Source organism: Epinephelus fuscoguttatus, linkage group LG6 (assembly GCF_011397635.1).
Source record: "Epinephelus fuscoguttatus linkage group LG6, E.fuscoguttatus.final_Chr_v1".
In the NCBI taxonomy this organism is placed as follows: Eukaryota; Metazoa; Chordata; class Actinopteri; order Perciformes; family Serranidae; genus Epinephelus; species Epinephelus fuscoguttatus.
In genome coordinates this window covers 18,374,069-18,401,740 of record NC_064757.1, presented here as the reverse complement: position 1 = coordinate 18,401,740, position 27,672 = coordinate 18,374,069, and the positions used below count along the sequence as shown (strand labels likewise).

General features: G+C 40.9%; 1 protein-coding gene across 1 annotated transcript; it reads left to right on the top strand.

The window, feature by feature from the left end:
* The first annotated feature begins 1,486 nt into the window (after positions 1–1,486).
* Positions 1,487–5,257, top strand: ela3l (elastase 3 like). Its single transcript, XM_049579571.1, has 8 exons — positions 1,487–1,564; positions 1,799–1,887; positions 2,117–2,214; positions 3,324–3,452; positions 3,885–4,021; positions 4,375–4,520; positions 4,926–5,078; positions 5,200–5,257. The coding sequence occupies exons 1-8, from the start codon at positions 1,525–1,527 to the stop codon at positions 5,215–5,217; spliced, it is 810 nt and encodes a 269-aa protein (XP_049435528.1). The 5' UTR covers positions 1,487–1,524; the 3' UTR covers positions 5,218–5,257.
* Positions 5,258–27,672: the final 22,415 nt, after the last annotated feature.

The window sequence follows — 27,672 nt, the reverse complement described above, 5'->3', positions numbered from 1 at the left end:
GAGTCTGGAAACTATAGATGGGTAGCTCTAACCAAACTTTGAAACAAAACTTTAAAAACAACGCTGTTTTGTAGATTCAGCTGTCATAAGTTGTAAGGTATTCTCAGTGGTGCATGAGAGTCTCTTACTATCATTTTCAGCATCAGAGTGTTGTCTGACCTCCTTTACAGATGCTACAATCCAGTTAAATTGAGGACCGATTTTCTAAATGACTCACTTTACAAAGCTTGAACGCAAAATGCTGCATTTAATTTTTCTCTTTTGTAAAACAACACAACTTTGGTTAGTGTCTAAACAGATAAATTGTCCCATCTAGTGGTGAAATGGGAAAGTAAATGATTCATGAAAACAAGTGTAGTCTACTGTCTGAAGTGGTCTGATGAAATTTTTCTTCTTTTTTTTTATTTCTGAAATGCTCTGTATCACAGCACAGTGTTTGTTTTACGGGTCACGGAGACAATGTTTAGACAGAACATCCTGATTCTGTTAGAGCTGATGTCAGATTCTCTCAACAGAAATGCCTCGAAGATAATTACAGACAAGCATTTTTGTGTTCACTCAACACCTTCTGTAGCGACTCCACCTGTTTACTACTCCGTTAACACCTAACCTTTATTGTGTCATATCATTCAAGCAGCCTTTGACAGATTTACAATACCTGCATGCTGAGTCACTTCAGGCCGCCACAATGTGACACTTTCACACCTCAGGAGCTGTGTCTGTGTCCTCCAAGCCTCATAACTTATTCAAGTCATTACAACAACCTCATGATACACCGGGTCAGTGTTTTAAACTGCATATTTCACTACAACAGCAAATTTACTCCACAGAATAATGAATTTTCTGAGTGACATGTTTGGCGATACATATGGTCATACAGTATGTCCCACATTCCTGGCGCTGCAAAACTGTGTACGTTGTAGAATGTCAAAAGATTGTGGTGTAGCTGTCGATATCTTCTGCATCAGCGACACCATCTGTTCCTCATTGTCCTGGTTATTTATCATAGTAATGCTTCTTAGTTTGATTTTTGTTTCACATTTCTGAGAAAATAGGCCAGTTCCAGTAATCCAGATGTTGGCTTTCCCATGCTGTTATGCAAGCGTTTAATTCCAGGTTTCAGTCACGAGACTTTGTCGTGGAAAGGAGTAAAGGTGAGTTCAAAAACAGAATATGACGAAGAGCTTGGCTGGTATATATGTGTCCAGCATTTACAGACGTACACATGCTATGTATGTTTACATTTGAGCCCTGGTGAATGCACTTATGGTGTGTGTAGTAAGAGAGCATACACTGTATCCTTACATGAAGGTCATGAGAAATGTTCCAGAAAACTCACCTGTGGGTTTCGTCAGCCACCAACTTGCGTTGACCCCTTTTGCCATTGGTCTGTCTTCATCCTCCGAGGCCATGATAAACCAATAGGAGTGCGTTTTGCTGCAATTCAGAGCGGGTGTTGCCTGTGGTGGAAAGTTTAAAAGAGAGTCTGTGTCCTGTTGTCCCTCAGCAGAAGCATCAATCAACATGATCCCCATTGTGCTGGCCTCAGTGCTCATTGCTAGCGGTAAGAACATCTGGCATTCTCTAATTCTGGGTGTAATTGTTTCTGCAAGTTTATGTTAGTGAGTGAGTGTGCGTGCCTGTATATTACCACACAGGGAGCTCACATTGTGCAATTTTTTTTTGACAAGAACAATGATACAGTTTGTTCCTAATGTGAAAATCTAAATATTTTCATTGTTCTCCTACCTCATAAACACTCCCTGTGTCTTTCTCTGTCTTTCTCCTCCTCATCCAGCCCTTGGGTGCGGCACCCCACCCATTCAGCCACTGACTTCCCGTGTGGTCAATGGAGTAGATGCCAGGCCCCACAGCTGGCCCTGGCAGGTATGCTAATATGTACACATCTGTCACTGTTTTTATATTTACTGGCAAACCGTATGGGTTCTGCATCTGCTTATTTTTAGACTTTCCAGGCTTTCCAGAGCCAGTGGCTATTGGAAATTCTGTAATTAAATGGCTGCGTTTGAATTAAGTCAGCAGATTATGCCACTTATCTATACATCCGCATCCCGCCTCTTAGTGTATCCTTTATGTTGTCCTCTTTCGTCTTCAGATCTCTCTGCAGTATGAAAGGAGCGGTGTGTGGAGGCACACTTGTGGGGGATCTCTGATTGCTGCCAACTGGGTCATGACTGCTGCTCACTGCATCAAGTACGAGCAGCAGAGGAGCACACAAACACAAAAACACAACCATCAATTCTCACCACAAGTCTAACACTCAAAGGCTTTCAGTTAAATGTACTGTGCTTATTCTGCACCACACATCTTGCCCAATTGTGGAAACCTTAACCCTATTTAAAGGAGCAGTGTGTAGGATTTAGTGGCATCTAGTGGTGAAAATTGCAGATTGCAGCCATCTGAAACTTCTCCCATGTGCCAAAACGTGAACTCGCGGTTAGAATTCCTTCAATGTTCGTATACTTCAGGAGGTTTTTACAAGGAGCCGAATTATCCGCAGAGGTCTCCTCCTCCCCAAAACAAGAAGACCCGGTCATAAACATTGTATATTAACATTTCTTTGCTGCTGTTTGGCTCGTCGCTGCTAGCCCAGCACGTCCAAGTGTGTACTCACCTTTTTCTATGATAATATAAGATCCAGATGTTCAGAAAATTATTATCAGAGCCATATTATCAGCAGAGGTCTCTTCCTCTCAAAAAGGAAACATTCCCAGTGATTTAAACAGGTAAAAACACTGATTAAATCAGTTTTTTCATTTCAAAATTCAGTGTTTTTCCTACACTGCTTGTTGTAAAGGAGGTGCTATCTACAGTGGCTGACATTAAAAAGCCAGTGGCCCTATCTAGAGCCAGTATTGGGTTTGTCTGTTCTGGGCTACTAATAAAAATTGCAGTGCAACCTGGCAGACTCTGGACAAGGAGATATAAACTGTTCTAAGGTAACGAAAACACAACAATTCTTATTTTCAGGTGGTTATTCACTAAAGAAAAAATAATTATCATATCGTATTCCATTTCTGCCAATATATCCCCCTAAATCCTACACGCTGGACCTTTAACCCTCATAGAAATGAGGGTTAGGCAAGTCACAAAACTCCAGAAGTTCAACCCCAAACTGTCCCACTTAAAAAAAAGAGAAAAGAAAAAAAAGTTTACTTAAGGTCATCTAAACCGCTGCCCAGTTCAAAGCCTCTTCACCATCTTGGCACCACAACTAATCATCAATTTAAACTCATCGTATAATTCAACTCAGCACTTAATCGTCTTAGCATGGGGCTCAACAGTCTGTTCTCTCCCCCCAGCCCCAAGCTCACCTACAGAGTGTTTGTGGGCAAACACAACCTGGTCGAGGAAGAAGCTGGTGCCAAGGCCATCCTGCCCGAGAAGATCATCGTCCATGAGAAATGGAACCAGATCTTTGTGGCCCTCGGGTAAGACAAGCACCACCGTACAGCACATGGAGCAGTCTGAGTCGCCTGCCGTGACATACAGTGCATCATAATCTCATCTGTTCTCTGTCGAGGTGACAAAGTGGGCCAAGGCTCAAATTCCATTTATTCTCTTCGGTCCAGTATATACCTTTGACACAAGTTCTTCATCTTCATACATCTCATATTTCTCCACAGACAGTAAAACGTGTAGGACAACATGAATAAGAGTGGATCTCTTTAAGCATATTACTGTACTCAAGTATGCAGCTGGACTCTTTCCAAAGTGGAAATTTAGGGAAATAAGATTAGCCATTGAATTGATTTATTTGTATGTGTAGACATGATAGCGCTCTCCTTCCTTCTGGCTCTGGGGGAAGATTGTAGATTGCCTGTCAGACCAACTCCCCCATTTGCTTTCTGTCTTTCTTGCAGAAACGATATTGCCCTGATCAAGCTGTCAGAGTCTGTGACTTTGAGCGACCAGGTGCAGCTGGGATGTATTCCTGCTCCTGGCACTTTGCTGCCCAACCTCTACCCCTGCTACATCACCGGATGGGGCAGGGTGTCTAGTAAGTCACTGTTTATAGAAGACTGGGCTGCGTTTATGTGTCTGACATTGTATTTTTATCAGCTTCTCTGAACTGTCTTCATCTTACTGCCGTTTAGGGTGCAGGCATGATGTCTGGATTTAGCTGTGTGTGAGTGTGTGTGATCGGGGTTACCCAGGGAAACCTCCAAAGTTGGGATGAAAATCACATGCATGAGATTTTAGCTGAAACTTTTTTTGGGGGGGAGGATTACTCCTAAATTGAAAATTTGGGTCAGACTGTGAATTTGGCGCTGGGGGAAATGCTGTAAAGCAGATTTGACAGACGGCTAGTGTATGTGGATGATGGTAATAGAGTCTGCTTGTGTGTTTTAGCCGGAGGCCCCATAGCTGATAAGCTGCAGCAGGCTTTGATGCCCGTGGCTGACCATGCCACCTGCTCCCAGCCTGACTGGTGGGGTATTGCTGTCAGGACCACCATGGTGTGTGCCGGTGGGGATGGAATTGTTGCTGGATGCAACGTAAGTTTGTACTCTGTGTGTGTTTGTGTGCATGAGGAGGAGAGAGCAAATTATTTTATTTTTTTATTTATTTTCAGCTTCTTCTTTTTTTCTCTCTGACAAATACATTGTAAAACTTGTACAACCTGCTTTGGCAATACTGTACTTAGTTATGTCAGTGAAGCAAATTTGAATCAGTTAAAAAAAAATGTCCAGGTAATGAGGGGAAAAGCCTTTCATTGTCATTACACTCATGTGTTGTCTCGCTGTCAGGGAACATGACAAATGTTTCTTGTGCCCTCATTATACTTGGTGAAACAATGATTCTGATTGTGATTCTCGTAGTTGTGCCTTGCCAGTCTCCCAGCAGCTCTATCACATGAATAAAACATGCGCTGTCCTCCTCCCCTCTCTATCTGTGTCCAGGGTGACTCTGGTGGCCCTCTGAACTGTAAGAACACAGAGGGTGCTTGGGAGGTCCATGGCATTGCCAGCTTCGTCTCTGGCCTTGGCTGCAACTACGAGAAGAAACCCACTGTCTTCACCAGAGTCTCCGCTTTCAACGACTGGATCGACCAGGTAAGGCAGACACATAGACAGATTTTAATTCTGTTGTGAAGGATCATCTACAGCTGGCTTACAGTACATGCTGTTTCCTTGTTTCTGTTTCCTGCTCATGACTGAATATTTGTGTTTTCAGGTTATGATGAACAACTAAAGAAGATGAAGTGTGAATAAAAAAGACCCAGCAAACTGTGTTTGTCTTGTGTGATTGTGTGTGTTTGGATACCCTCCAGATTTAGCAGACTTTCACATCTGATAAATAGTACGTGAATCCTAAACCTTATTAAGGCACATTAAGTGATTCTGCACTTTCCTCTGGGGCTGGCCAGAAATGGAAACAATGTCAGCAAATATCCAGCAGGTGTCCTCATATACTCATGATAGGAAATTGGTTCTGACAGCTTCCCAAATTAGGACACTGTGCAGAATGACCAATGTTTCTTCCTGCAAAAACAGCACCAACAAACAGGCGTGACACAAATAGCTCACATAAAATAAGCAGGTGATTCAGACAAAATTGTCCATCTAGACTACGTCAGATAACTCCAAGTTGCATATTGGATGATTAGAGTGAATGGTGTGTGCTGTTATGAAATAGACCCTTCATATGAAATATGAATCTAATATCACAGCTTGAAACTGACCTGTAGCTCCCCGTGCCCTCGCAACAGAATGGCTTTCTGAAAACCATAATACTGTGGAGTCTATCTTTCCTCATGATAATAGCACTCTTAAAATGAAGAAGGCAAGAATGGCAAACTTGAGATTTACACTTCTGTCTCTTTCATGTGATGAGATGAGGGTGGGACAGTAGAGAAGAAGTAAATTGCCTCTCACTTCTTTCTTTTTTTTCTCACTCTCTTTGCTCTCTGTCACATTTGCAAGATTCTCAGGCAGACACACACCCTGATAAGTTTTGACAGGGTAATGGAGGTGTGTTAACGTCTTCATTGACATGAGAGGCAGTGATCAGGCATGACACGTCCTGCATGAGCAAGTAATAATGACTGTGTGGGTGTGTCAGCATACACATGTGTGTGTGTGTGTGTGTGTGTCTTTATTACAGTTTTTACGATTGCTGACACACTAACATTAAAAATAACACACACACACACACACACAAAACAAAAATAAACCTGCAAAATATCTCAGCCCACATCTGCGCAACTTTACCACATCCTCAGCCGCTCACTTTTTGCGCAACACAAAACACACTTCTCTACATTAGACACAGAAATGTAACACTGCCTCACTGCCTTTCAAGAATCCACTAATCAAACATCAGGTGCACAGACACTTGGGTGCTTACTGCAACTGGCAAAAAAAAAAGGCAACAAGTGAGTGAACCCATCTTCAGCAAAAATCGAAGGCAATGTGCTTAGGTTTGTATTTATTTATTCATTTGTTTATTTATGTATTTTTTGCACTACACTCCATTGCAGTTTTTCTCATTTGTCCATTCAGACACAGGTCTAAATATTACATGTTATATATATTACAATCATTACACAATAGAAAACAAAATATAAAATACAGCGATCAATATGAACCAGTTCAACCTTATAAACTAGAGATACAACCCCTGTTGCATCCTGCACTTTTTATACTTATGTTTAGATGCCCTGTGGAAATACTGCATACAAAACAACAGACAGTCATTAATTGTATTACATCTTAAAGAGTTGGATAAGGACTGATTGCTGAGTAGTGCAGGGGAGTTCCACACAGGTGCTTTAGAGATTTACAATTAAGCCAGTAATTTCTATCAGATCTGAATAGATGTTTTTCCTTTTGTTGAACGCAATTAATCCAGTACAGTTTTGGGTCTTACCATGAGATCTGTGTTACCTGTCAATGAAAAAGTGTTGACACATCTGCAACAGAAGACCTCTGCTGTATAAAGAAGGTGATGATGGATCCCAGTTTAATTCAGTGTGTCTTAGCAATCAAGATAAACTGTAAGAATAAGTTCTGTTCTGATTTCCAGTGCAAAATACACCTTTGGAAATGCATGGGTGTGTAGACTGATTTTACATGTGGACAGAATGTGTCATTCTTACATGGTCTCTTTGATCCGTGCTTGTGAATAGGGACACAGAGGTGGCATCTTTTATAGATGGATAAGGACTGATTGCTATCTGTAAAGGAATTTTCACACAGGTGCATCACAGATTTACAATCCATCCATCCATTTTCTAATCCTCTTGAGGGTCGCAGGGGGAGCTGGAGCCTATCCCAGCTGACATTGGGCGAGAGGCAGGGTACACCCTGGACAGGGCTATCACAGGGCTGACAAATAGAGAGGGAGGAAGGCGGAGTACCCGGAGAATACCCACACTGACACGGGGAGAACATGCAAACTCCGCACAGAAGGGCTCCTACACCCGGGATCGAACCAGGAACCCGACAGTGGTAACCACCACACCACCGTGCCGCCAGATTTACAATTAAACAAGTCATTTCCTTGAGATGTGATACATGTCTTCCCTTTGTTTAACATTACTCCAATGGAGTTTGGGGTCTTACTATGAGAACTGTGTTACCTGTTTTGAAATAGGGTGTGAAAAACATGTGAAACCAATGAAAAAGTGTTCGGACATTTGACAGAGAAGACCACTGACAAATCCATACTTTACACATTTGTATGTATGTGCATTTACTACATGTGTGACAAAACTTAACTGCAAACTACCAATGTAATGCCCTGCATACAGAAAAGGTTTAAAAAGAGAAGATGCTGAAGAGTTTAGCAAGACTTGTTTGCTTTAGCAAGAGACGTAAAATGTTTTGCTGGTTTGGCGTAATGTTTTATGGCCAGTGTGTAGAGCGCCTAAGCAATCAGAAAACAACTGTGTTTGCTCAGCATATTCATGTATTTTAATCTAACAATGTCTGAAAAAAATCAAACCCAAAATGTATCATTAGAAAAATAGAAAAATTTAAAGTGTTTCAGATTAGACACAGTAGTGTGTAACCAGTTCAGACAGAATCAGATCGTATGAATCATGTGTGCCATACGCGTTCAGAAGTTTTATCATTCATTTTGGCCGGGCACGTTTTGTTTTCGGGTTGTTCATCCATCTGTCCTTCTGTCCTATTCTTGTGAAAGCCATATCTGAAGATCGCCATCAGGTAATTTCTTCAAATCTGGCACAGACGTCCACTTGAACTCCAGGATGAACTGATACGATTTTGGGTGTAAAAGATTAGGGGTCACTGTGACCTTCCAAAACAAGTTTTTGGCCAAAACTCAAGAATTCATACACTAATTATGGCAAAATTTAACACAAATGTCTGATAGGATAAAATGACCAAGATCAGTTTGGCTGTGGTATCAGCATGTTATGCAAAAATACTTTCTGGCTATTATTCAGTGGCATAACTCAGGACAAGAGGGCGAGACATTTGGTCATATACTGAATTGGTGACACTAAGCTTAAGTGCTGATTGTATAGATTCTGTGCTGCTGGGTTGAAGATGTGTGTGAAGCATCCATGCTTAGAATATGTAGCTTTGTTGCAGAAACATCCATATTTGAAGCACCGTCACCTGTCACAGCTACATATGAGCCTGGACAGACCTGGATGTTAGCTGTTTCATTTTGCAGATCTGTGTTTGGTTGTGTGAATAGTGTGCAGCGTTTTGACAAACTGTGCCTGCTTTTCAAAATCGTGCTTAAGCATTTGTTAAGAAAGCAAACTGTAAGAGCAGACAGAGACGGAGACACAAGGAGTTTTACTGTGTGTCCATGATTCTCTCCGGCTACTCAGTATTTGAGAGTCTTTCTCTGATATGATGAATCACTCCTCTGAAGCAGCTTTCTCTGGAGTATCAGCCTGTGATCAGTGATAACCATCCTTTCCAAGCTCTCATGCAGGCGACAGCACAAGTGCTGCTCCCTGACTAATTCAGTGTGATTTGGATGAAAAATGAAGGTATCCGCAGATATTGCCTGTCTGCATTTGAAGTCCATCCATAAAAAAAAAAAAAACTATCCAGTTTTTACAAGCACTTTGTTTTGTTGGAGTGTGTGGTGCAGATGACGTAACAGCAAATAAATGTGGGATAATTCAACTCTGAGTGCAGTAATTCACCAAAACTTAATAAAATAACTGGGTTAAAAATGTTATTAAAATTTCTAATGTTCCTGATTCTGTCATGACATCATCAAATCCCAGTGCAGAAATTACTACATTGGCTGATAATGTAGTAATTAAGATGAATGCAATAACTGCAGTTATTACACACACAGTTATTAACAAAAAAATCTCACTGCCATGTTTCTGGATTAATTACATGTTTGGCTCATTTAGTGCTGCATTTAATTACAGATATCAAGCTACTACATCATCGGCAGTTATTATATTATCAGTCACTACATTCATATTTAACACTGCACTTCTTGAAGTATGTGCACCACACTGGGCTCTCTGGGTCTGTTCCTGCAAAAGTTTTTTTTCTTTCTGAAGTCGGTGGTAAGGGGGGAAAATGAGGCCTCAAAGAATGCTTTGTCTCTGCCTGAACTTTGTGGGTGAGAGTGCCCCTCTCCCATTGCACACACACACACACACACACACACACACACACACACACACAAAGAGAGGGAGACAGCAGAGGGAGTTGAGCAGAATCCCCCTGAGATACCCTGCTGTTGTGCTGAATATCAATGAGAAAAAGAGGAGGCAACAAGTTTGAAGTTTGTGCAGCTGCTATTCAGACATGCAACATGTTTTAAGTGTACTAATCAGGGAGGAATGTGTTTGTAATTCAATGTAACTCTGCCTGTGTTCAGGCCAACACTGCCTTGATTCTGTGCAGTTTTGAAACAAGTCCTTCTGCACAACAACTTCAAGGAAGAATCACTTTAGTATATGAGTGCACTCTACATCTCTTTTCCCCTTTCTTTCATTTTCATCTTCTTTGTTTGTGATGCTTTCTTTTTTGTGTGTACTTACATCTCCTTTACTGTATTGTTACTGACTGAGTTGTTGCAATGACCTTTTGTACAAACGTATTGATGGGATCTTCACTGAGGTGTGAGAGGAAAAGCCCTTGATGGGATGTTCCAAGAGCGTCTTTGTATAAATAGCTCAGTAGTAACAGACTCAGAGAGGGAAAGGGAAAGGGAGGGATGGGTGGAGGTGGAGGAGGGGGAGGGACTGGCTGATGATGAGCAGCCACACTGACAGCAGCATCTCCGCTCTGTCGCCCTGCGCCTGTCAGCAGTCACTGGGAACCGGCCGGGACTCCGCCAGCTTGACTTCATTAACAGTCCGGTGCTGACCGCTCGCGCGTGTTGCCCAGCCATATTGCCAAACGGTCGGGCAGAGTTTGGTGACCTACTTCGAGGCAAAAGTTCCCGCCTCACAAACAATTTGGCGAAGTTGCTGTGGATCGGTGTGCATTTTTGAGAGTTTAATACGTTTTGCAGCTGGTACGCGCGGAGGAGAGCGCATGGACACCGGACACCTTGAGGGAAGAGTTAGGTAGGCCGGTGTATGAAATATTCATGTGCTTCGAGTGATACAGCAAATATGCAAACAAGAAAGTAAAACACTGAAACATTAATAGATGCCATCTGGTCATTTTTTGAAGCTTTCCACGCTTTATCTAAAGTATTTTACGCAGTATTCTGAAAAGTATGCTTGTTGTATGCGTTATTGGATGTTTTTAATCTCTTATGGATTCACAACAGTTAAATGAATTGTCTTCATTACTAAGAAAAGTACCTGAAAGTATTAAAACTGTATAGGCTACAATATATAACAGTGTTTTAATAAGCCACTATAGTTTTCCCTCGGGACAACCAATGATTAAATGTCTCTTTATGCCCACAGACAAATCACCTACATGCTCAGATGGTAAAAACAGTGTCAGCACTCAACATTGTTTATTCCCCCCACATCATAGTGAAGTTGTTGGCCATGCAGCTGCTTTTCTCAAATGAGCACTGGGAGTAAGGGAGGCCGTTCAGTCACATGAGATGGAGGTCACTCATTCTAATAGTCCACTGCTAGCTGATGCATTATGCACAAGCATTTGTTTTCCATGTTTTCACTGCAGGCACAAGCCTGTGAGTGTGGTCGGATCCCCGCATGCAGTGCCCATTTGGCTGCCCTTACTGTAAGCAGGTAGTCTTTGTTGTAGGCTATATTTGCATGCATTTACATTAGATTGTTTGCATGTGCACAAAGGGCCATTATGTGGGTCAATGGCACCATTCACAAATACTGGCTCATGCTGTATTTTGCTGGTGCATGACACCAGCATCAAAATTAAGCTTAACTATTTTCTTCTACAGCCACAGAGCACAGGGCTGTTACGCAACAGATGGACTGTAGTTATCTGTGTATTGATTGTGGCCATGGGACATGAGTGTCCACGTGATGTGGTTTGTGTAGGGTTGTGTGTGGTGTGTTAGTCAAGTGCTGTTTTGATCTTTGAACCTTCAAATCTGCCAAAACAATCATTCAATCAATCAAATTCATTAACAGTTACTGACATGTTATTTTCTGAATGCTGTGTTGTGGGATTTGGCCTCTTCAAATTTGTTGGGATCCAATCCATAAAGGAAAAAAAAAACTCATTTTGCGTAACGCATTTTGGTCACTAGCTAAAACAGAGCGATCTTGTATTCAGAGGAAACGTATTTATCTTGCAAATGAGAACAAATTACCCATGTAGTTATTAAAATTTGAACCACTATCATCTTTTTTTGGAAGTGTGGGTTATGAAAATGTCATATAATTGGTGATAATGAACAACTGGTGTGACTGCTGCCTGTTTTCTTGTTATATGCACCACTGATTGTTTGAAATCAATATGAGCATGCAAACAGCCCTCTGTTCCAATGCATTGCTCACACTCATTTCTCTCTCTAACATGCACACACGCATACATGCAGACTCTTCCTCGTCACATCTCCCTGTCATCTCACAGCCCACACGCTCCTCACTTTTGCTCCTAATTGAAATCGAATAGAATACGCTTCATTTAGTGTCACCTAACTTCAGGGGAAAAAAGTTCCTCGGCATGTTTTGGAAATATTCTGCAGAGCAATGAGGGGCAGTTTTGTTGACTGTAGTCCCAGTTAGTGATTATGAGGGTTCATTCCCCACAGTGATGCCACCAGCATCTTGAGAGGGACCCATCTGGTGCAAACAGAAACCGACTTCATGTGCTGGAGAGCAGATCAAATGCATCACTGCCACCTACTCTGACTTAGAGACATCCATCTTTATTTGGCTTGGTCATAAAATGCCTATAAAGGGAAGGATAACTTCGAAATGAGTTCTCAACAGCAAGCTTGGACTGTTGCGGTACTGCCCTCAGTTAGAGAGAGGAGGGAATATGGGGTCTCATTAGAAATGCATTAGAGGGAAGGGAGAGAGGTAGAGAAGCGAGGAGATGAGCTTGAGTTTTTATCTGTTAAACTCTAAGAGGGAAAAATATTCACACTCTCCAGCTCATGCTCGATACTCTCCCTCTCTGTCAGTCTCTCCCTCACACGCACACGCATACCAGTACACCTCAGTGACCCATTTAATGCCAGCCACAAAACTGGCAACTGTATTCCCACACGTTCCTCCTGAAAACACATTACTGCTGAAACTCATTCAAAATAATTCGGCGAGAAAAAGTGCTTACTGGCACCTTCTTTATCAGTTTAATAACTTCATCGCTCCCTGCCTGTGTAAAGGAAACGAGACCCAAAAAAAAAGGCTGTTTCAACACAGCTCCGCAGCCGAAAGGTACTCTCTTGTCCCATAATATTCTTCTATCATCCACAGATTATTACACATAACAAAGTCCTGAGAACGAAATTTTCTCTGTACCTTTCTGACACATTCCCTGTACAAGTCCTGAGATAATATGATAACACTCTATAGTGTAGCTTTATTAGAAACCCTTGTAATGCTCTTATTGCCTTTAAAAAACATCTTGAGAATAAAAACGCTTACGTAGTTACTGGACATACATAGGTCATTCCATGCATAGTGTCAGCAGAGATAAAACCACCTTGACCTAGTGACTAGCTTGTGAGGGAGAAAGTAATCTTTACTGAGCTGACCTCAGCAGGCCCACGTGACAGGTGCAGGTTAACTGTGGCCAAGTATGCCAACATACATGGGTGTAGACTCTGGGGGAAAGCACGAGGGCTTTTATTTTGACAAAATCAAAGACAAGTACACCATATATTGATGCATCAATGGCACAAAATGGTGAATTAAAAATCACTAGTATGCAGGAAATTAAAGGAGAACTTCACCCATTTTCAAAATTCATACATTTTGTTCCTATGGTGTGCTAAAACTCAAACTTGTCATGTACATTGGTGCCCCCCAGGGGTGTGTACTGGGCACACTCCTCTATTTTCTCTACACCCATGACTTTGCAGCCTCCCACAGCTCTAACTCCATTGTTAAGTTTGCTGATGACACAGTGGTTCTTGGCTTAATTTCCAACAATTTAACACTTGCACATGCACTTTACAGACAATACAATTCATTCCAGATAACCTATTTTTAGTAACCTGACACATTTTAAAGGGATAGAATGTTCTACATTTTTATGTTCTACATTTGTTTTTAGTAAAATTATCTTATTTATTCTGTTTTTAGGCACAGTTGGAGATGTTACATTTTTACATTTCACTGCCGTTTGCATGTGACAAATAAACTACTTGAACTTGAACTTGAACTTGACATAGGGTCAAAAATCTGGAGCTGCTCCACAGACAATGACTCTAAAGAAAAGTTATAGATGTCACTGAGAGCACTCAGGGGGATGTTTTGAGTATATGGGCACATTTTTTGTTTCATAACTAAAAAAAAACTTCAAGAGAATGAAGATAATTTGGGTGTAAGAAAGAAAGTTTCTGTGGATCCATAAAATCAGTCTCCTATTCATTGTTAGTGGAGCAGCTTATACTTGATGTCATCACAAGTTTGAACTCTCTTCGGCCATGGAAGCAACATATTGGAATAATTAAGTGGGTGATGTTCCTCTTTAAGTATTTGATACTCAAAATGTTCTGGCTGGGGACCCCCTGTTTCGTAATTCTCCCCAGTGCTGAAGCGAAAAACCTACGCCCTTGCTAACATCTGTGTGTGTGTGTGTGTGTGTGTGTGTGTGTGTGTGTGTGTGTGTGTGTGTGTGTATGTGTGTGTTGTGTGCATGTGTGCATGTTCTAGGAAACTAAACTATGCTTTCTATTTTGCTTTCTTTTCAGGGAGACTCTGTGACCGACCTGTGAGAGGTGTGATGTGACCTGAGTGTGGAGGCTGCAGTCCAATCAAGCATGGAGCATGATCTGAGGATGGGCCTGTCTGTCTGGGCCATTATAGCCATCGCTTGTAACTCAGTGGTGGGCGTCCTCATCCTCATCCTCTTCGTCATCCTCTACAAGGCCTGCAAGGTGCCTTCACACCAAGAGAAACTGCCAGTTTTCAAAGCGTTGCCGGAGCAGAAGAAGGCTGAACAGAAGTACCTGCTGACTGCAACCTGATCATGGCAGACAGACTCGGGATGTGGACATATTTCAACTTTGTTTATCCAGTAGAGTCCAAAAGATGAGTCATGGAGTGTTAGAATACCAGCTGGACTCTGAACTTTGAGTAACCTTCAGTATTTCTCTTCCTCTTCAACTGCTCATGTCATTATTTTCACTCAGTAACTCCTACATGATCACATTTCTCTGCCATCAGCCCCTCATCTACGCCATTCAGCACAGCTCAGCGTGAGCTAACTGCATTAAGAGTTGTGGCAAGGCCAACAACAACAACAAGCCGACCCAATCCTCTTATCTCTGCTGTGCTTCGCTGGGACTGTCCATCTGTCAGTCTGTTTGCTTTGCTCTACACAGGCAAACCATGATCTCCTCCTCTACTCCATCATTTTTCATCCCTCAGTATGACTCAACAGAGAGGATGTGGGGGAGAAACTGTAAAGACACAATGGATTGTAAAGGGACAGTTTTGGGTGATGGGGTTGGTTGAGTCACGATGACATGTTAGAGGTAAGGAGAGAAAGTAGTCCACAAACAGCTCGGTGTTCGCCAGCTGCGGCACTAATGACGGCAACGGCAGAGCTGCCAAAACCAAAAAAGCCTGAAAGAATCAGGAGAGGAGAGAGATGCTGCCGGAGAAAGTGTGTGAGAGTCACAACAGGGCGGAGAGGGAGGCAGACGGAGATAAAGGAGTGATATTTGGTGGGGATGATAAAGTGCAGGCGAAGAATCAGAGAGCGTTTGATGCTTTGATGTGTTGTTTACAGGGAGGGAGCTCCAGGCCCCTGTTTGACAGTCTCCCTGTTTGACATACAAGTCGCCGCTTCCACCGATCTGACTCCCATGGGATTAAAAGCAGCAGCAAAAACGTTACTCCTGTCCCCAGTGTGCCTCGCTTTCATTTCATGAGTTCCTCTAAAGACTGAATAAGATATTTATAGACAGCCTTCACCAGAAAGGACAGACTGACTGAAGATTCACAGTCTCACGGTAACGAGTGAATAATGTATTTACCGGGGTGTACGTACTGCAGCTTACACACTAACTGTGTGATATCAATACTGTCTAAAGGAAGAGAGGAAATGTGACAAGCCGATGATGAGTCTATCTCCAGAGTAAAAAGTGCTGCATAGCTCTACTTGTTTTTATCTGGTATGGTAAATACAATGTTGATTATTGAAAGGGCTTTTCATGGAAACGTGCTTTTATTTTGTGCTGGAGAGACAAAAATCTAATCTCAGGTATGAGTTGACTTAATAAAATAAGAATATGCTGATTTTACTTTCATGCAGCATTTTCTATTCTACGTATTGATCTTTCTGTGCAGCTCACATGTAAGACTGAACAGTAATTTGTGCTCAGAGGACTCATTTGGTATCTGATAATTACTCTGAATTGAGCTTCAGGCATTTCTTTTTTAAGCTCTTAAGGAGTCACTGAAGACTGTGAAAGCTTGCACTGATCATTTGTCGATTTGTTTTATCTCTATGGATTAAATGATCAAAGGTTAATCAACAGAATAACTGATCTTGAAAGTATGTGTTGCAGCCCCAGACTTTACAGACTAGCTATTGTTTCACTGTGGTTATTGTCATCGTGCTCTATGCCTTGTGTTACTGATGACAGTTCATTTTTGACTGACACAATAAAATGATTTACTCTTGTTTATAACCAATGTAGCACACAGTCATTGTTTCCATGTTTCCAAATTCTTTAAACATGAGTGCTTGAATAAAAAATGATAATTGACTTAAGCTTCCCGCACTGAAGTAATCATCGAGGAACATATTGACCTCGACAGCGACCCACATCCTGTTGTTAGTCAGCTACACCCATATAATCCTTATCCAGTGACCACATTATAACGGAGAAAGAGGGGCGAATTCTGCATCTGATTATACAGACATGAGTTGATGGAGAGTAACTTTGTACATTTACTCAAGTACTTAAAGTAAGAGCAATTTTTAGGTACTTGTACTTGAACATTTCCATTTAATGCTGTACTTGTTATTTCTGCTTCATTGCATTTCAGGGGAATTTATTGGACCGCAAAAGAGGTCAGTGTCGTAGTACTTGACATCTCAAGACCACTTTTTGAAGGTCTTCTCTCAACCCCAGCCACTTTTTTATTTGGTCTTGTCTCAGTCTTGAACAAAGAGCACTCAGGATTTTATTTGAAGACTAGTTAAGACCACAACTGCAGGGATGTCACAAAACTGCCTGTGTTAAAAAGGAGTGTTTGTCTGTTTATATTTGTTTGCTCATAAAAAAGGAAAATTCCCATACATAAAATTCAGCCCTGCACATCTTTTAATTATTTTACCAAGACATTTTTAATGGTACACTTATATATAGTATGCCAATAATAAAAGAGGTGTTTTTAAGGGAAGAGCCTATAGTTTGCATGTTCCACATTTTTCTCACAGTGTGGGACTCGCACTGGTCTGGTCTTAGTCTTGACTTGGTCTCAACCCCTTAAAGTCTTTGTCATGTCTTGGTCGTGGTTTAGGTGGTCTTGACTACAACACTGACAGAGATTATCTCATAAAACACAACACAAGGTGATACATTAACCTACCCAGCAACATCTTACTTTATAATGACGAAAATTCTTTCTCTCTGTGTGTGTGTGTGTCTGTGTCTCTGTTCCACGTTTTTCTCCTCACTGACTTGGTCAATCCATGTGAAATTTGGCACGGTGGGAGAGGGTCATGGGAGGATCCGAATGAAGCAATATTACATCAATTGGCCAAAGAAGGGTGCTATAGCAACCGATTGAAATTGCAAACTTTGAATGGGCATATCTCATGTCCCGTATGTCGTATGCCTCAAGAACCCATAACTTCCGGTTAAATAGATTTTCCGCCATTTTGAATTTTTTGAAAAACACATAAACTCGATCTCTTCCTAGGAAGTTTGACCGATCTGCGTGAAACTCAGTGAACATAATCTAGGGACCAATATCTAAAGTTCCCTCTTGGCAAAAGTTGGAAAACTTAGTAAAACTGAGCTTCTATAAGGCAATGAATATTGCGGAGTGCGTGGCTCATCACATAAAGGTGTATAACATCTCAAGAGTTTCACAGATCACCACGCAACTTTGTACGCATATGACCACACATAATCTGAGGGGACCCCTCCATTATTGACCCCATCAAACAAAATGGGGGCACTAGAGAGCTAATTTCTTATCTAGGCCTAACCGCCATATCGATTTTTACTAAACTTGGTAGATATGTAGAACAGGAAGCCTCAAGGTGACTGGAGAAATTTAACTCTAACTGGCAACTGGGTGGCGCTATAACAACAGAAAAATGCTTTAAAATAGCTAAAATGCGACCGATCGCTGTGGCTCCCCCTGTGGCTGAATGTTTGTTTGTTTTTTCTAATTTTAGGTATGACTAAGTCATGGTATGGTATGCTGTACATAATCACGGAAACTGTCACTCAGTCATTCTGTCTGTCGTGTTTTTCTGCTCACTGACGTGGTCAATCTATGTGAAACTGCACATAGGCATTGAGGATTGGCATAGGTAGAAGGTGACAAAGCTACCAATGGGTATGGACTAGTATATAATGAATAAGAGTGGTACAAAGAAATAATGCATTAGTTATTGTTTAAGATGATAATAATAATAGAGAGAATTTCTGCTTGCAATGGAGTATCTGTAATGTAGGGTACTTGTACATATGTGAACCATCTGAAAACCTCTGTCACCACATCATAAAGGCAGCAGGCTGGTCTTCACTGAGTCAGTTTGTTTTAGGTGAACTACTAACAAGATCACAGATGTTAGGTGATGAGATGAAGAACACTAATGTTATTTGATTATGAGTACATGTATGCATGTATGGGTAAAGCAGTGGTTTACAGCACGTATGAGACAGATGGTTGGGGCTTTTGGTGGGCTTTTGATTTCAAACTGATCATCAGAAAGGCGGCTCTACATCTGTCTAGTGTTTATCTGCTTCCCTTCTATTCATGTGCCTGCCAGTTCCTCTCTCCCTCGCTCTTTGGCTGTCTTCCTCTTATTTGTTTTTCTATTCCCAACGAACCAGACCGGTGCCAGACCTATGCAAGCCACCCAGCGCATATCCAGTGATCTCCTCCACAGTGAGCTGGATGTGAAGGTCAGTATGCTGACACTTACTGTTTTTGAACCTCCTTTTGTGTTTCCAAATCAGATCTTCTACTGAAGAATGGAGTTCGTGAATCGATCCTGCGTGATGCCAGTGAAAGAAAACATTGAATAAGCATCCATTTTGTTCTCCTGCCTATCATGCTTCCATCGATCCCTCCATGTCTGGTTTGATGGTCAGACATGGCGACTGAACTTTGCATCAGTCACTCCATCCCTCAATTTCTGGGAATGCATTATACAGCTGCAAAGCAATTTTCAGTGTCGTCCAATGGAAGGTGAGGTGGAAGAGTGTCACTGAACTCAGCATGGTGTTATGTAATGATCAGAACAAATATTACACACAGAGAGATTACTAATAAACATATGATGGGTCAGTAATCTGTGGCTCCATCTGCACAGTTGGAGGGGTTGCATAACCCACATCAGCCCAGACTGACTCATTGTCGGTGTTTGTGTTTCTGTCTGCATGTGTTAGTGTGTGTGTGTGTGTGTGTGTGTGTGTGTGTGTGTGTGTGTGTGTGTGTCTGTGTGCGAGTGTGTGTGTGCATGCTTGCGTGTGTTTGAGCTGTGTAATGCAAGAGGTTGAATGTTAATCTCCCTTTTGGACACTACATGTCCAAAAATTGTGTGGTATTTTTAAACTTTTTGAATGTTATGTAATCTATAATTCAATTTAGAGGCTCCAAATAAAACATGTGTAGTGTGTGTGTGTGTGTGTGTGTGTGTGTGTGTGTGTGTGTGTATGTGTGAGACAGAGCGAGACAGAGAGTGAATCTAAACATGTAACTGTTGCTTTAAGGCCTTTTGTGGTCAAGTATAAATTCATGCAGTACAGTGAGTACTGTGCAGGGATGGATACATGCGTGTGCTGTGATCTTTCTGACCTTGTGTACGAATAACTGAGAAAAATCTAATCACACCTAATCAGATCTTCATAACAGCACCCCTACAGGGTCATGAATAGTCATGACAATGACACGCACACAGAAACGCAGCCATTAAAACGATTTTGACAAATGCACAGCTCTGATATTAAATTGTTATAATTCAGTATAATTTAGTCAGTATGAATGTGTATTCTGTCAACAGAGGTCTAATTATCGCAAGTTGAAATAATGAGCATGATAGGAAAAGCACCAGTATGCATGATTCAGCAGAAAAAAAAACAGAAACATAGTGAGTGCATGTGAGACGTATGGGACAAGGGCGTGAGGAAAATTAAAGAAAATTAACTCCTTTCATTTATTTTTTTCCCCCCACAAACTGACCTCCAGATATGCTGTTGTAGTCATATCTATTCTATATGCATAACCTGAAGTATGGCCCTCAAACTGTTTGCACTTAGCACACTAAAACACTATGACCCACTTGACCCTCCACATATCTCATTGGCATTCATCTTCCATCATCCTCTCCTCTCCTGTAGAATTAGACTGCCACCTGCTGGCTACACTTTTAATATCTGCTGCCTCCAGTTGTAACCACCTGGTGTTAGCTGCAGCAGCGGCTGACTGCTGCCAAGACCCTTCTCCATTATTGTGCAGCAGAGCATGCTATTGCTGCTCTCTGCTGGTATTTCCAGGTAAGGACAATGTGCAGTCAGACATGTCCGTGACTTTCAATGAGAACGAGTCACTGTGTTGGGGATGCTCCTCTGGCAGGCCTCCATTAGCCAGAGGTTGTGTTGTTTTCCCCAGAATGTTAATGTGCTCCACGATGGTCACTTGATTGCTTGATTCAGTGTTTGTTTTAAGATATATGAAAGAGAAAACTGTCTATTCTTCTTGCCAAAATGTATGGTCGTCCAATAACAGGTGATAGATCAACCCCTTACCTATGGTAGATAATCTACAGGGACACACAGGGAATTAAAATAATTGAATAAATCCTATGCCTGTGAAGTTTATAATGTTTTTGTTGTTGCTGACACTTTCAGAGAGGTGCAGAATCAACTCTGTGTTCATTTTCCAGGCAGCACTTGCTGTGGTTCCGTGCTGGAAGAATTGTTTACTACTTCAGTAAAAGTAATTATAAAAAAATATAAAAGTAACTATAGTGTTAAAAAATATTCGTTTATATATATACTGTATTAAAACACTTCCTGTCAAAGTTCTGTATTCAAAATCCTACATAAACAAAAGTGTTATCAGTAATATATCAGTAATAATACTTGTAAAAGTACTCGTCAGAATGATCTTAGTAAAGATAGAAAAGTGTCATTTCTAGGCCTTAACTGAAGTGTACACAAAGCTTTGAAATGTTGTAGCTGTTCAAGATAAAGCTCATTCAAACTACTTTTTATACCCTTTAGTAGTTTATTCTGTAACAATGCTTTGTATTTTATAAACAGATTTTTTTTAATAAAATCTAAATCTAAAAAAGTAATGTGTAAAGTAAAGTGTCGCTGTCAAACAAAAGCAGTAGAATAAAGTGTATTTCCCTCTAAAATCTAGTATACAGTACAGGCCAAAAGTTTGGACACACCTTCTCATTCAATGCGTTTTCTTTATTTTCATGACTATTTACATTGTAGATTCTCACTGAAGGCATCAAAACTATGAATGAACACATGTGGAGTTATGTACTTAACAAAAAAAGGTAAAATAACTGAAAACATGTTTTATATTCTAGTTTCTTCAAAATAGCCACCCTTTGCTCTGATTACTGCTTTGCACACTCTTGGCATTCTCTCCATGAGCTTCAAGAAGTAGTCACCTGAAATGGTTTCCACTTCACAGGTGTGCCTTATCAGGGTTAGTTAGTGGAATTTCTTGCTTTATCAATGGGGTTGGGACCATCAGTTGTGTTGTGCAGAAGTCAGGTTAATACACAGCCGACAGCCCTATTGGACAACTGTTAAAATTCATATTATGGCAAGAACCAATCAGCTAACTAAAGAAAAATGAGTGGCCATCATTACTTTAAGAAATGAAGGTCAGTCAGTCCGGAAAATTGCAAAAACTTTAAATGTGTCCCCAAGTGGAGTCGCAAAAACCATCAAGCGCTACAACGAAACTGGCACACATGAAGACCGACCCAGGAAAGGAAGACCAAGAGTCACCTCTGCTTCTGAGGATAAGTTCATCCGAGTCACCAGCCTCAGAAATCGCAAGTTAACAGCAGCTCAGATCAGAGACCAGATGAATGCCACACAGAGTTCTAGCAGCAGACCCATCTCTAGAACAACTGTTAAGAGGAGACTGCGAATCAGGCCTTCATGGTCAAATAGCTGCTAGGAAACCACTGCTAAGGAGAGGCAACAAGCAGAAGAGATTTGTTTGGGCCAAGAAACACAAGGAATGGACATTAGACCAGTGGAAATCTGTGCTTTGGTCTGATGAGTCCAAATTTGAGATCTTTGGTTCCAACCGCCGTGTCTTTGTGAGACGCAGAAAAGGTGAACGGATGGATTCCACATGCCTGGTTCCCACTGTGAAGCATGGAGGAGGAGGTGTGATGGTGTGGGGGTGTGTTGCTGGTGACACTGTTGGGGATTTATTCAAAATTGAAGGCACACTGAACCAGCATGGCTACCACAGCATCCTGCAGCGACATGCCATCCCATCCGCTTTGCGTTTAGTTGGACGATCATTTATTTTTCAACAGGACAATGACCCCAAACACACCTCCAGGCTGTGTAAGGGCTATTTGACCAAGAAGGAGAGTGATGGAGTGCTGCGGCAGATGACCTGGCCTCCACAGTCACCGGACCTGAACCCAATTTGAGATGGTTTGGGGTGAGCTGGACCGCAGAGTGAAGGCAAAGGGGCCAACAAGTGCTAAACACCTCTGGGAACTCCTTCAAGACTGTTGGAAAACCATTTCAGGTGACTACCTCTTGAAGCTCATGGAGAGAATGCCAAGAGTGTGCAAAGCAGTAATCAGAGCAAAGGGTGGCTATTTTGAAGAAACTAGAATATAAAACATGTTTTCAGTTATTTCACCTTTTTTTGTTAAGTACATAACTCCACATGTGTTCATTCATAGTTTTGATGCCTTCAGTGAGAATCTACAATGTAAATAGTCATGAAAATAAAGAAAACGCATTGAATGAGAAGGTGTGTCCAAACTTTTGGCCTGTACTGTAGGTATAAAGCAGCACAAAAAAAAACTGTACTTATCCACGACTTACTGTGTTTGTTGGCATTGTTTAAGATTTTGTACCAACATTTATCATTTAGATGTCTCAGTTACAAGGTCAGTATTGTATTTAGTTTGTTGTTGTTGTGTTTAGTATTTATTCATTGTATTTTAGACTTACTTCAACGTCCCAGCAAAAGTCTTGTTCCTTGTTCATAGCCAGCGGGGAAGGAAGACTGAGGCTCCCTCCACATATAAAATACCACAATGTAACAATACAGTGATACAAAGGCAGCTAACGTGTCTTTAACGCCACTGGTCCTGCATTCAAATTTACTTAAGTAAAACTACAAGTGTCATGGTGTAAGGTAGTTACGATGGGTCCCAGTGCACGCTATTATGATGGGCTCTAGTGCACGCTATTGTGCACATATTGTCTCATCATGTGAGTCTTGACATTGGATAACATCAACATATATGTTACTCAGCAATCATCACTGCATATTTGTATAATAAAAATACCAAATAAATTTTATTTAGCAATTGTAATAGTTGATTTCTAGTGATATAGAATATTTGATTTATAGAATAGGTGATTTTATCAAAAATAAATTTAATTAAATTAAAAGCCAATATATAGCCAATGGCATGTGTTTTTTCAAGGTAGCAATCACTCATAAGGGCCCTCTTTCCATGGGCCTCCAACCTCAGGGGCCCCAGTGCAACCACACTGCTTGCACTATATATATTTATGCTCTTATACTTGTGTATTATCAGCTAAATTTACTCACAAAGCAACAGCACTCATAATGCACAACAGCCAGTGTGATTATCATGTATGTCATATTACTGGAATATTACTGTTGATGAACATGGAGACTTCATTTTATGGTTAGCTGAGTTGCTTGTTGGGTCGTTTAATCTAAAACAGTGGATCATATTTTATTTGTTGATCATATGATTTTTTCAGAATTACAATCTGTGAAGTAACTATATTTTGCATATGTTAGATGAATGTGGTGGATTCAAAAGCACATTTCCCTCTGAAATGCAGTGAAGTGTTATGTATACTCAAGTGAGGAACAGGTAAATTGTAGTTCATCGTACATGTAAATGTGTTCATGGGAAACAGGACACTGAGCGATGAGGCAGAACGCTGTCATGGCTGTACCACAGCGCCTTGATTGGTGACTGAGGTTGTTTAAAGTCATATAAACTAAGTGATCCTAATTGTTCAGTAGGAAACCAAAAATTCAATTTCATTAATGTCATTAGACGGGATGATGATTTGACCTACATTCCCTATCACAGACCACACAGGTTATAAATTAATTCCCCATTACAAATATCACTGCTGTTTTTTGTTAGATGTGTGTTTTGTCCCTGTCCAACTCATTTCTGGCACTGTAATTAATTGGCTCCCAGCTGTTCATTTGATAGAGTAATTTATTCCATTTTAATTGAAATTCCTGGATGAAAACAATTGTTAATTGGCTTTCAGAATGATGGGATGTTAAGCGGTCTGCGTCTGATCTTTTTAGTATTTTTGTAATAAAAGAATGTCTTGTGTGTTCACTCATTCACAAGGTTCCTGCTGGAGTCTGAACATCAAACGCTGCATTTTTTATCATGACTGCCAGAACAGAGACTCCTTTCAAGAAGATTTATTTTGTTTTTAAAGATGTTAACAATGGAGATGGTTAATCCTCGGATCAACTGACTGCATTTATTCAATTAAAAGAGCCCTAGAAGATACTAAAAGAATTAACATAGCAGCAAACAACTATTTGCTATGTAAAAATATAGTGAAGTCATGAGCAGAGAATGAAGTCCAATCCATCTCTGTGTGTTGTAATTGTTTATAACTTAAGTTTTTTGAATTTCAACAACACCAAACCACCTCAAAAGGAAAAAAATCACCAGGCAGAAAATAAACAAAATAAGCAAGGATTGACTTATATTAATAGATAAAATTAAAGCAAATAAACCATAATGATAAAAACAATAAACTGAGGTAAATCAAAACAACACTATTAACATGACATGTAAGTAAACTTGGCGGAGTCCAACCATACCACTGTTAAATGTCCACTCACGGTACATAAATGATAAGTGTCAAAATAGTGTCAGTGTAACAGTGTCCATATGTATATATATTTCCTCAGGATGTGCCATCGCCACACCCACCCTCCTGCACTCATTAAAATCTCAACAAGAGCTGTACGCACTACCGACGATGTATGTTATGGGCCTGGTACTTCAAATAAAATCAAAAAGACTCCCCCTATGCTCAGACAAGTGTGTTCACTGGCCCCCCCGTAGTGAGTGGAACCGCAGAAACATTCCCCATTTATTATTATATTTCTCTACCTCGTTTATCAGGCTTTAGAATATTTTCTCAAAAGCTGCCACTTTATCCATTTCTGACAACCATTCTTGAAATAATGGGCCTTCTACAGTTTTCCACTTTCTCATATTCATCTGTTTACCAATTTAAATACTTGTCTGAATCCAATTTGCTAGGGGTATTATGATGTGGTCAGTGGGTTGAGGATTTCCAAGTATATACACAACAGGACAGAACTCATAATCCACCCTGCAACCTCTGAAATGTACTCATGGACTCTTGTCCTGTTGAGCATGAAAACAGTGCATGGACTAAGTGACCCACTACCCCACTACACCTCCAACAATCTGGTGTTTCTTTTAAACCCAGTCTGAATAACCTGCAAGGATATCAGTCGAATCGATGGAAAATTTTAAATTGTATTAACCTTATTCTGTTTACCCCCACCATTAGCTCTGTAAGCACTGTTGCCGTTGTTAGCACTGTTGGCGCCGTTCAGCCATTTCAGCCACCTCCATATTGAGAACGGTGTGGAGACAACCTCTCAATCATAAATACACTCTGACAACCCAATTGTCAGAACAAACTGTGGCATTTTACATTCCTGCAAACCAAGGATACATTACATTTGTGCATTATTATGGTGCATACACACTGAAACACTGAACAATGCCGTCATTAATGTGTGGTTAGGTTAAGATGCAAATACCACTTGGTTATGGTTAGGAAAAGATCACATTTTGGCTTAAAATACCCAGTTTTGGGGGCACAATTCCCACTGGAGAAGCAGCGATGTGTCAGTGAAACAATAACAAAAAAAAACAACTTGCTTTTTACTATTTCAGAAAGAAAAGCAATGACGTCTTATGCTGGAAAAACACTCACAGGTCACTACAAAACACCCACGTTAGGTACACGAAAAGCCAAAGAAAACACAACAATGACTCACTGAAACACAGCCTGTTTTGATTGTCTCAAGCAATGCATGGTCTGCAGCTTGGCATCTGTCTCGCCAAGGTGGCACAACATCCACCATCCCCCTACATAGACTCACCACCCACTTTATTAGGCACACCTGTCCAACTGCTTGTTAACGCAAATAGCTAGTCAATAAATCATGTGGCAGCATCTCAGTGCATTTAGGCATGCAGACAAGACAAGACAAGACGACCTGCTAAAGTTCAAACTGAGAATCAGAATGGGGAAGAAAGGTGATTTACGTGACTTTAACATGGCATGGTTGTTGGTGCCAGACGGGCTGGTCTGAGTATTTCAGAAACTGCTAATCTACTGGGATTTTCACACACAACCATCTCTAGGGCAGCAGAAGACCACACCGGGTGCCACTCCTGTCTGCTAAGAACAAGAAACTGAGGCTACAGTTCACAGGGGCTCACCAAAACTTGAATAGAAGATTGGAAATACCCTGCCTGGTCTGATGAGTCTGGATTTCTGCTGCCACATTCAGATGGTAGGGTCAGAATTTGGCATAAACAGCATGAAAGCATGGATCCATCCTGCCTTGTATCAACACTTAAGGCTTGTGGTGGTGGTGTAATGATGTGGGGGATATTTTTTTGGCACACTTTTCTTAGCCCCTTAGTACCAACTGAGCACTATTTAAACACCACAGCCTATCTGAGTATTGTTGCTGACCATGTCTATCCCTTTATGACCACGGTGTACCCATCTTCTGATGGCTACTTCCAGCAGGATAACGCACCATGTCACAAAGCTCAGATCATCTCAAACTGGTTTCTTGAACATGACAGTGAGTTCACTGTACTCCAATGGCCTCCACAGTCATCAGATCTCAATCCAATAGAGCACCTTTGGGATGTGGTGGAATGGGAGATTCACATCATGGGTGTGCAGCGGACAAATCTGCAGCAACTGCAAGATGCTATCATGTCAATATGGACCAAAATCTCTGAGGAATGTTTTCAGCACCTTGTTGAATCTATGCCACCAAGAATTAAGGCAGTTCTGAAGGAAAAGGGCAACCAGTTCTAGCAAGGTGTACCTAATAAAGTGGCCGGTAAGAGTATTCCATCACTTAAGAAACATTAATATGATGCAAATTAAATGCACAAATGTAATGTATTCATAGTTGGCAGAAATGCACAATGCAAACCTTTGTCTTCTGAGCAACTGAGCTGGCTTTGGATATGGTATAGAGCTATTTTATATTTTATTTTGGACATATCTGTTACTCCAGAGGTGCAAAAAGGAAGACAAAAATAATAAACAAATAAATAGGAGAAACAAATAAAACAGGTTTCCTCACAAACATAGTCATACCATATCATAGTGAATTCCTTACATCATATCTTCATATTACAAATTACAGTGACATTAATCTATTGCCAGAGGTGGAAGAAGGACTAAGATCTTTTACCTAAGTAAAAGTAGCAACACCGCAGGGTATAAATAGTCTGTCAGAAGGAAAACACCATGCATTCAAATTTTAATTAAGTACAAATATTAGCATCAAAATAGACTTAAAGTACCAAAAATAATAAATACTCATTA

Coding starts and splice junctions, on each gene's coding strand:
- ela3l (XM_049579571.1), top strand. CDS start 1,525: ATGATCCCCATTGTGCTGGCCTCAGTGCTCATTGCTAGCG. Junction 3,453..3,884: donor CAGATCTTTGTGGCCCTCGG/GTAAGACAAGCA, acceptor TCTTTCTTGCAG/AAACGATATTGCCCTGATCA. Junction 4,521..4,925: donor GAATTGTTGCTGGATGCAAC/GTAAGTTTGTAC, acceptor ATCTGTGTCCAG/GGTGACTCTGGTGGCCCTCT.